We start from the raw sequence: 10,463 nt of genomic DNA on the forward strand, positions 1-10,463 counted from the left end.
CGGTTCTGTCATGGCATTTTATGCCATAAAATGTGATATTCAATCGATGACATTATCCTATTCAGGAAGTGAGAGCCGCTGACATTGAAATGAAGCTGAACCACTGTGCGCCCACAGGGAATAAGATGCAAAGCGTTCGAATTACTAGACGTAAACGAAAACGATCTAAGCGTGTTGCACTCCCCCGCAGGCAACTCAAGGTCAAACTCGAGAACCTTACCAAGCATGTACCATGCGATTCACGTGCTTCACGCCGTATCCTCCCAAAGAAATATTGGATATGGCACAGTTGAATTCAACTCTAATACCAACGTGAGTCACTAGATCCAGATTGTCCGCTTTATCTCCTGCCCAGTAACTGGGTTTTTGCTGTAACAAGATTACCTGATGCAAAACAAAAAGAAAGATGATGCAAAAATAAAAAGTAGCATAACAGTTCAGTAGAATTAACAAACACATAACACATCTACATGCCCTGAAAATCCTTTTCACAATTCAAAGACACATTGTTGCTCAATGGACAACATGGCTTCCAGCACATCCTGCACTCTTCTCGATTACAGGGCAAAAGTTGGCACAAATGCTGCATGTGAAGGCATATACTTTCTTGTTGTCGGCCCACACGATACAGCATAACTGGTGATAACATCATCTCTGTGCCTGTCACGCGTAATTGATACACATTTCCAGTACGAACGCTTTCAACAAATGTACTTGGTGTGCACAGCTTGCACATTTAAGCTAGTCACTGACGCTTATAAGTAAAAGGAAGATCCTGTACGACTGGCACCCTCTACCAAAGAAATGACGACGAAATCAAATACTATGCCTCAAAATGAGCATTCACTGCAAACGTTTCGCAGGACATTGCACATCGAACAAAGTTCAGACAGCAGCTCCACCTGGAGAGGTGTCTTTCACACGCGTGCCCTGTTGGCTATGTGGTGGCCGTGCGTTTTAATCGTGCAATTTACCCTCCTTTATTTGTTTGTAGGCTCTGCAGCTGAAGAACCACTGACAAGCTTCTGCCCTGAATCATGAGCCTGGTTGTTCGTTAAAATCCGAAATCTGGCTACCACATTATGCTTTTTCTTCAGACATACATCACATTTGGGCACATCAATCCATTTCTTGCAACAAACTCGTTTCCAGACATTTTGTAAGAGTAACGGGTCGTTAAGTCCTGCGTTGTACTACCGGGCTCCCTGCGTACACACGAAAAAATTATGACGGACTGGAAGTAACGATACGGTTTCACACACATCACATGAACGCCTCTGCACCTTGCAGCACAGCGTGAAGTCTTTCGGCACTGAGAGTCATGACACGCATTCTGTCACACAGCGGCCACTGGACGTCACCCACGTGTAGAAAGGAGGCAATGTGGGCGAGAAGGGGAAGATCCAACCTGTCGATCTGCACGACGCCGAGCGGCGCTGCGTTGCAGACGACCCTTTCCTTCACGACCTCCGTGATCTTGAAGAAGTTGACCCGCAGGTGGAATACCTTTGCCCTTATCAAGCGCTCCACTTCCTCCACGCTCTTCCCCGTTGCCTTTTCCAGCGTCCTACGCAGGGTACCAGTGTTGTGTGTCAGCGAAAATGCTGCGGCCCAGCGTTTCTTCGTGGACTCTTCCAAGACAAAATGCGTGGCTTGCTGGTGTAGCGCTGCGTTCCTCTTCCCAATGACATGCCAGCAAGGCTTCTCGTAACGGTGCTTTTTGCGAAACTGGAACTTGACTAGGGCGTAGTTTGTGTAGAGGTGCTCTGAAATATACCGCACGGCGTCGTCGTCAAAAGCAAAGTCACATTCGAACACCTCCAAAGTTCTATTCCGTTCGAGGGCTTTGGTGAACCAGACAGCCTCCTCAACGTACGCACGATATTGTGCTCCCCATCTGTTCCTGATGCAGACATGAAGGCTTCGGAGGTGTGCATTCGTTCCGATACCTTCGGTCAGTGCTTTCAGAGCGTCAGCTGGTACTGGTCTCAGGTTTATGCGGAGTTCTTCTACTAGGTAGTTGCGGAGAAGCAAATCCCTTACCTCGAAACAAGTCTCGCAGGATTTGTCTTCGCACACAATGCTGAGGCTCTTAACTCTGGCTGAACCCTGCTCGAGGTAAGCGCACACATCTTCCAGTGTGTCATCGTCTTCACTTTCGACAGTTACGACGATATCTTCCACTTTATTACACCAGTCAGGAATGCTCCAGACAATTTCTCCAGTCCAGAAGAAGTGCAGTTTGTCTACCTTCTCCTTAACAACAAGCTCTGCAACATCTGATAGCGTGTAACCGAAAGGTGATAGGTTTCCAAGATCTACGACTGGTGCTTGAGGGTTGTCTTTCAGCGCTGCAACAATGTCCCGTAGGGCTGCAAAAGGGACGCTACATTTCCGCAGGTTCAGGCTCTTTAATGTGGTGGTGGTCCGCAGTGGTCCAGCGATCTGCGACGCCTCCTCAAAATTGATGTAGTTGTTCGAGATGTCCAAAGCTGACAGGGTCTTGTTGTGCTCTAACATATCTGTGACAGCGAGGAAGCCGGCATTCCCCATTGCAGTGCCCGCAAGAAGGAGCGTCTTAATAGACGTGTTCTTCTTCAGTGCTTTCGCTATCAGTGCCACCTTATTGCTGTCGCACTTGCCGTACGAGTACTTAGATCTGGACCCAGAAAAATCCAAGTAAGAAATCGTAGGAATTGACTCGATTAGCTTTGGGATCTGTGTCACATGTGGGGAATCAAATGCGTCAAATGATATGCTCTTGAGGGAAAGGTTGTCTGTTGTGTTCCCTACAAAGGAGCCCAAGAAAAAGTGCATTATGGTTTCGCTGTTTAGAGAAAGCACTTTCAGTGACGCTTTTCTTGCGAGAGCTTGACCTATCTTTTTCGCCGCCCGCTTAAGTACTGTTTCTTGGTGTAACTCGAAAGTTGTCAATACGTTGCACCTCTGGACCAGGTTCAAGATCATTTCAAGGCATTTTCTCGTCTCGCCCAGCTCACAGTCGTCTGAAGGTATGCAGTTGGTTGCACAAAAGCTTACAATATCAGTGCGATCCCCAAGAGCTAGCATCACATGTTGAAATAGGGTTACTTCCATGTTGTGAAAGTTAAAATGCAAGATACAACAGTGCCACTTTATAAGAGACAGCACAATCTGGTCTGCCATAGAAGTCTGCCACAAAATCCTGCTATAGAAGTCATTATTACCGCAAGTCAATGTAACCTCCCCTTTTCGCCGTTCTTCAACAGAAGCAGGAAAAATCATCCGATTCAGGGAACTTATCTTGCTCAGAATCCAGCAGTCAGCCTTTCCACAAGAGTGAAGCTCAAATTCATCAGGAAGTTCCAGCATGGTTTTCATTTGTTCCATTTCAAAAGGGGATAGGGAGGGGCGGTCCTCGAAACTATCCATGTTGAGGAGAGTTGTTTTCGACATGGCCAAGGTAAAGGATGCGCAGCTCCGCGCATGTTTAAAAAAAGAAATAAAAAAGAACAAATAATGACTCGGAAGAAAATTACACGCACACACAAAAAAAGGAAGAACAATGGACGCCAAGCGTAAAACGAAAAGAAAATATTTAATGACTATTGTTTCTTCATGGCATTCCGTCACGTCAGGCTGTGTAGCTCACCCTCCGCAGGGGCAGCATGACCTTGTGTCTGAGGGAAATTCCGATCGGGACTCGACCCCGCTGACCTTGACACGTAGTGGACCATGGACCGGTTGGGGAGAAATCGGAACAGTTTGGAGGCCACCCGGCCGTTTCTTTCGTATTAGTCCGTTTCCTCCATGGTATTAGTAAACTCCCACAGTTCAAAGCGACGCTGAGCACTCTGGGATTTTCTGAACTGCGCCTATAGTCCTCGTTCGGCAACAGGACGCTCGAATTACGTAATGGCACTGTGATGTTACACGTTAACTTAGTCTGCCCAGTCTTGGGAAGCAGCAAAACCTTTAGCTGCTTTGCTTTCTGCGCTGTCTTCTTCATATAGCGTTTACCGGCGCGTAAGCGAGCAATGTGATGAACGCGCTACAATTGGCTACAATGCGCCCGTATAGCGCACACCGCAAAGCGCCGCAAAGGCTAGTGATGTGTTGGACGGTTGAATGCTGGATTGGGGCCTTCGGTAATGTCTTTCGGACTATTCAGGTGAAAATTCAGTTTGCAACACTTCTGGCGCATGCCCCGAATATCGAAGCATTGCAGTGGGTTCATTCACACATGCTGGCTACCATGGGTTGCAAACCAAAACTGCCAAAAGCTAATCCACAATTTCGGCTACATCCCTGGCGTGATCCATGGCAATCCAATCTGTTTCGAGCCCTTTCGCGCGATAAGTTTCTATAGTTGAGTTTGTTGAGTTAGTTCAGTATAAATGAAATTGTTGTGGATGATCTAACTCCTTTTTCATTGACCTTTTGAGGTGAGATTAAGTTCCATGTTAGGCTGTTTCTTTGCCAAGCAAGACTGCATTTAGGAGTGAATGGCAAAACACGTCGCAATTTGCTGAGATACGTAAACAGTACAGTAAACTGGAAGGACAGAGCGTGGTATAGCATGACCCAACGTTTTAAAAAGTGGTATGCATCCTGTGGACACCTTTGTCATTGCGTCAGTTGGAGATTGGGGGGGGGGGGGGGGAATTGCTGAAATGCAAAAATAGCGTTGTCGCGTCAAGCACGTTGTTCATCAATGACGGTTCACATTGGAGCGGATCGCGCTCGTTTGTAAATCAGTGGAGGTAATATTAGGCTGGAATATAACACATTGGACGAGTAAAGCGAAAATTGTACTCTGAACGTGATACAGTGCAGTCTCCTAGCAGCCTCAAGTGTGTGCCATGTTAGTTTCGTTTGTTCGTATTCTGAAACCGTGCTTCCTTTTGTTTTCCTTTGCCCACGTTCACAGAAGAGAACATCAGGGGACTCTCTTGACCATGGCTACAGCCGCAGCGACCGTCCCTCCGGAGATAGAACGGCTAAAGCCCATGCTGGGACTTCCCGATGAATTTGAGCTCCAGTCTTGCGGAAAGGCCGACTGCTGGATGCTGAACAAGCTGGTCTCCCTGAATGAGATCATTTCTCGCGCTAAGGTAGAACTGAGGGAAGAGGAAAAAGGGGAAGTGACGCTGACGTCGTGGGGTTCCTCTAATTACCTGTGCACCAGCAAACAGATCGTGCTGTTCCTCATGAGATGGCACAGCTGTATCCTGCACTTCAACTTCCGCCACGCTAAAGTGACAATGATGCAGGAAGTGATGCTGGCTCTTGACGAACGGACGGACGTCGTGAGCTTCTGCGTGACGAAGGTGCTTTCGAGCTACGGCGAATCGAAGGGAATGCCAAAGCGCCTCGAGAAACCCATCTTAAACTTCATCCAGAGGAGCAGCGCGTTGAGGACGTTCAAGTTGCACGAAAAGAAAGTGTGCGAGCTAGCGGCAAAGAGGATAGGTGAGGCGCTCGCTACCAAAGCATCGCTGAAGGTGCTTTCTCTAGAAAGCGAGCCCATCATCCACTTCTTCTTGGGAAGCTTTGCGGAGAAAACGACAATAGACAAACTGTCGCTCGAGAGTGTATCGTTTCACGCGTTCGATTCGCCGCACGCGGCGCAGATCCCAAAGTTGATCGAGTCCGTTCCTACGGTGACGTGCTTGGACCTGTCCGGGTGCCGATGGGAGCATTCCTACGGCCAGTGTGACCGCGATAAAGTAGAACTGATAGCGGAAGCGCTGAAGAAGAATGCTTCTGTCAAGACGCTGCTCCTCGTGAACTCCGACGTGGAGCCGGAGAGCTTGCACGCGCTCGCGGATATGTTACAACATAACAAGACCCTGTCAACCCTGGACATATCGCACAACGTCATAGCGCTGGAGGAAGCTTCGCACATCGCCGAATCGCTGCGGACCACCTCCACGTTGAAGAGCCTGAAACTGCAGAATTGCACGATCTCTCTCGCAGCCATACGGGAGATTGTCGCAGCACTCAAGGAGAACCCTCAAGGACCCGTCGTGGACCTCGGAAATCAGTGGGCTCTTGGCTACACGCCGTCCGATGTCGTAAGTCTGGTTGTTCAGGAAAAAGTGGACAAAGTCCAGTTCCCCTGGATCGGAGAAATCATAAAAAGCGTCGGCGGCATCCCCGACTGGTACAAGGTGGTACACATCAGCGTCTCCGTCGAGAGGGAAGACGACGACAAAATGAAAGGCGTGTGCGCTTACTTTGAGCAACGTTCCGCCCGAGCGAAAAGCTTCAACATCTCCTGCGAGAAGAAATCCAGCATGACCTGCGTGCAGATTACGGATCTGCTCCTGCGCAACTGCGCCATCGAAGAGCTCTACCTCAACCCGAGGCCGGTGCCCGCGGACGTTCTCCGCGAGTTCGCCGAGGCCCTCGGCACGAACACGCACCTCCGGAGCCTCCACATCAGCATGGGCGACCGGTGGGGCGCAAAATACTGCGCGGACATCAAGGAGGCTGCCTTCTTCGCCAGGGCCCTCGGACGGAACAGGACCCTTGAGGTGTTCGACTGCCACCTCATCTTCAACAGGGACGCCATGCAGCAGTTTTCGACGCACCTCGACACGAACTACGCCCTCGTCGAGTTCAGGTTCTACACGCGGGTCTGGTACGAGATCGTCCACAGGAGGCACTACATCGGAAGGAGGAACGCCGTCCTGCAGCAGCAGGCCGCGCATTTCGCGCTGGGCGACTCCCTGAGAAAACGTTGGGCCGCGGCGTTTTCGCTGACGCACAACACGGGTACGTTGCGGAAGAAGTTGGAAGAGGCGACGGGAAAGAGCGAGGAGGAAGTGCGGGGCTTGATAAGGGCGAAGCTGTTCCACCTGCAGGTCAACTTCTTCAAGATCACGGAGATCGTGAAGGAAAGGGTCGTCTGCAACGCAGCGCCGCTCGGCGTCGTGCAGATCGACAGGTTGGATCTTCCCCTCCTCGCCCACATTGCGTCCTTTTTGAAAGTGGGCGACGTCAAGTGATCATCATGTGCCAAAAAATTGTTGAGGCGCCGACAACCTGGTGACGTAGTTATGCATGTCGCATGTGCTGCGGATGTTTGTTTCCTTTAGCGTTGTAAAGTGCAATGACATTCGTGCGGAACGTTGAGTGTCGTAATTTTCAAACATGTTCGCGGGACGGTTGACTGTAATAGCGGAGGACTTTATGGGCTGTGACGAGTGATTTTTACCACTATACATACCTAACAGAAGCTCATTAAAAGTGTGTTTGCAAAATGTGCGGGAACCAAGAACGGGTACCACGCTGTTGTTAGAGGTTGGAGTAAGTGATCCTTCCGACGAGCACGCTAAAAAGTATTTGGAATATGCGTGGGTGCATTGAACAAAGACATAATGCAGGAAACAAATTTAGTCTTCAGGTTGACCGACTGTCATCTGAATTGGAGCAGGAGAGGCGGTGGTGGTCTCGCTGCGGAATAAAGGGAAGGGGTGAAATATGCGGAATAAAGGAGGGTAAAATATATATAATTAAAACAAAAGGTGTTACAGATGGCCTACAGGGCATGCATGTGCACATTGTCTCTGCAGTGTGCATGATCTGAGCTTGTATTCAAAGCAGACCTCATAAAGTCTCTGTGTGAAACGCTCTAGTTCTTTCTGTGGGTATAAGGACGTATGTCGTACGGAAATTTTAACATTTTTGACTGCTCAGCTTTAAGTTGAGGGTGGAGTCTGCAGCTGTTGACTGATTTTGCGATGATGTTCTATTCGACTGAGTTAGGTGCTGATGGTGAATGCAAAGGCTTTATCTAGCAGACCCTGGATATGGCTTAACTGTAACGTAAGCGTTTGATACCCGTAGGCAAACACGAAGAAGTTCTCAAGCACAGTAAAGGATTTAATAACACGAAGCCTTCAAAATACTGTACAAGTTTCGTGAGGACCTATTTTTCACGAACGCCCTTTTTTTCCGCGAATTTAAAGTCCCACGAAATATTTGAACCAATAACAGAAAAATACGCGAACGAAATATGTAAGAAATTTGACACGGGACGTTGAGGCAATTTATGTATGCGGGGTTTCTTACGCAATTACACTGCATTACACCGCAAGGTGCTCAGCTCGCCGTTACAACTCGAGACAGTAGTCCAGTCTTCGCGTACGAATTCCGCGCTGATGTAGACGCCTGGATCATCCAGCAGGAGTGTATGCACTTTAACCATGCAGATAGGCCTTTGGAGAAGTTGCTGCATCACTGTCGAGTGCCAATCGTACCTGCTCGATGCGAAGACAAGAATGACGGGAGACAGGGCAATTCGGCAGTGACGCAGGTACAAGCCGAGTAGGACCCCCCTATCGCAGCCCTTTCAGTCAGAAGTGCTGAAAAGGAAGACAAAATCGAACGAGATTCCCAGTTCTGACACCATTTATAAACTTCTTCCACGAAGTTCAAGGTCGAGAGCCCCTAAGATGCAGGGTCGACTCACCGCGGTACCGCGAGTTTAAGGTTCTGCGAATAATTGCCTGGTCCTGGCTTCTCACAAATTCGTGAATTATTGAGCCCGCGAATTCAACCATTTATACAGTATCCAGCAATTTGCAGAGGGTTGTTGGGTATTTAGAAGGATGACTGGTAAATCAGATAGATGTGGGCTTGAGTTCAGCTTTCGGCTATGGGCAGATTCAGACCCTGAAAGGGGGAGGGGGTATCTTTGTCGAAGCACTTAGTGGGGGAGGGTAGAGGAGGAAGCCTCTTGTTTGAAGCCCCATGGTTGCACCACTGCGTTCAGCACTCTGACTATACGTTGGCTGCAGTCTTTCAGACAGAGATTGGCCGTACTGAAGGTACCAAGTACTCAAGTATATATGAGACAATTGATGTTCTGAGGCTGGAACACATATGGAAAGGACAAATCCAAGGGGGTTCCAGTCCTACAGCTAGCTAAAAGTGACTTCCATCGTTCAACTAAGGTACATTTCTGGGTACTTTTACTTTACTCTAAGTAGATTCCCAATTGTGTACTTTACACTGTACTGTGAGCATTTTTATCTAGTACTTTCCCATCAAGCACTCAAATACCAGACTCTAAATGCAATGACAAAACGTGGAAAATATGAAGCAGGCTCTGTGTGTAGAAGCAGTATTTTTGAACAAGAAAATGGTTTGCTGTCCTCTTTTTTCATAGTACACCAAGAGATGCAAGGACCAGTACACCAGGAAATATAAATATATTCCACCAAGACAGCTGGTTGCTGGAATGGCTGTGAATGGAAATTGTGCCATTCGTTACAGTTCGTGTTAATGGACAAGTACTACCTAGCTGTGCTACACTGATAGCATTTGCAAAAAATACTTGCAGTTCCATTTAGTCATCAGAGCACGAGCACTTTGTCCCATTACAACATTACGCACTCCCACAACATGGCTTCGGATTATGAAATGGTAGACTATGCCATCAAGTGCTCTGGTGTCTATCTTCTAGCTATGGCACAGGCACTTTTCCGCACCATGTCTGTGCCCTCAGTTGGCAGCAAATGCTGCCGCAGGGGCAGCAGCACACATTGTGATGTCACACTTCCGAAACTTAGAAATTAATTTTATGATCTTCTGCATTACATAGACAAACAACACTTTGGGAGAATACCATGCAAGACCGCAATGGTATAAATTCTGTAATGTTCAGACACTTCAAGGTTCAAGCCAAATTCCATTTTTTCCGCCAAGGTGGAAACAATTACTGACGACTTAGTTCACTTTGGTACAACAAAGTGCACCATGAAATCTCAGCATCTTGTACAAATGAAAATCTGCGCACAGGGACATCGCTGGGGAGACGTTGTCACTATGTAGCTCGTCCCTGTACTCTGTCTCGCATTTGTACAAGGTGCATGTATAAAACCAACATGCTCCTCTTGTTTTACGGTTAATGAAATTCCTGTTTGATGCTGGGTGCAGCTGGGGACAAAAGCTTGCGGAACATGGCATTGGCATATCTCTTCATCGGAGCAGCCTCTCCTGCTAGCCTCTCCTGCTAGCCTCTCCTATCGGGAAGATATCTAATAAGAAACAGGTGACCAGCTACTCTATCCAACTCACAGTACGCGTGGTCTGTTACCGTTTGCTGCTAGGATGTCGCTGAAATGCGGAAATGTGCCACCTGGGTGTTCCATGAAGTTTTGTCCCAAGCTGTATATGCCCAACTATGGATGCTTTCAGAAAATGTTTAGAGTTGCACTACATTATGCGCACCGATTCTGCCCAGAATTTGCACCCCGAATTGAAGGTTGACTCTTTAGGGTGAAATCTGACTTTTACCCGGCAAGTTGCCCCCACTGAGACCGTAGAAAAGCACACTAACTCGTTTGGCAGCAAATGCAGTTAAATCATTATTTGTACCAAACAAGTACGGTTAGTTTGAGTAAGCAAGCACAATTTCTCCCTGAATTTAGCGTACTGAAGGTTTCTCAGCCCAAATTTGCATGAATTTGGAG

At 48.0% G+C, this 10,463-nt stretch overlaps 2 protein-coding genes across 4 annotated transcripts; one reads left to right on the forward strand and one right to left on the reverse strand.

Moving 5' to 3' along the window:
- Positions 1 to 325: 325 nt before the first annotated feature.
- Positions 326 to 3,731, reverse strand: LOC135366595 (uncharacterized). Of its 2 annotated transcripts, none has more exons than XM_064599370.1 (2): positions 3,697 to 3,731; positions 326 to 2,659 (listed from the first exon to the last, which is right to left on the reverse strand). In XM_064599370.1, the coding sequence occupies exons 1-2, from the start codon at positions 3,714 to 3,716 to the stop codon at positions 1,264 to 1,266; spliced, it is 1,416 nt and encodes a 471-aa protein (XP_064455440.1). In that variant the 5' UTR covers positions 3,717 to 3,731; the 3' UTR covers positions 326 to 1,263. The 2 variants fall into 2 exon arrangements, with proteins under 2 accessions (XP_064455440.1, XP_064455441.1); XM_064599371.1 differs by lacking the exon at positions 3,697 to 3,731 and adding an exon at positions 3,207 to 3,501.
- Positions 3,732 to 4,268: 537 nt separating this feature from the next.
- Positions 4,269 to 7,250, forward strand: LOC135366023 (uncharacterized). Of its 2 annotated transcripts, none has more exons than XM_064598676.1 (2): positions 4,269 to 4,424; positions 4,913 to 7,250. In XM_064598676.1, exon 2 carries the CDS (start codon positions 4,938 to 4,940, stop codon positions 6,990 to 6,992), a length of 2,055 nt encoding a protein of 684 aa, XP_064454746.1. In that variant the 5' UTR covers positions 4,269 to 4,424; positions 4,913 to 4,937; the 3' UTR covers positions 6,993 to 7,250. The 2 variants fall into 2 exon arrangements, with proteins under 2 accessions (XP_064454746.1, XP_064454745.1); XM_064598675.1 differs by having other exon boundaries at positions 4,270 to 4,424; positions 4,910 to 7,250.
- Positions 7,251 to 10,463: the final 3,213 nt, after the last annotated feature.

This window comes from Ornithodoros turicata, chromosome 8 (genome assembly GCF_037126465.1).
Source record: "Ornithodoros turicata isolate Travis chromosome 8, ASM3712646v1, whole genome shotgun sequence".
Lineage (NCBI taxonomy): Eukaryota > Metazoa > Arthropoda > Arachnida > Ixodida > Argasidae > Ornithodoros > Ornithodoros turicata.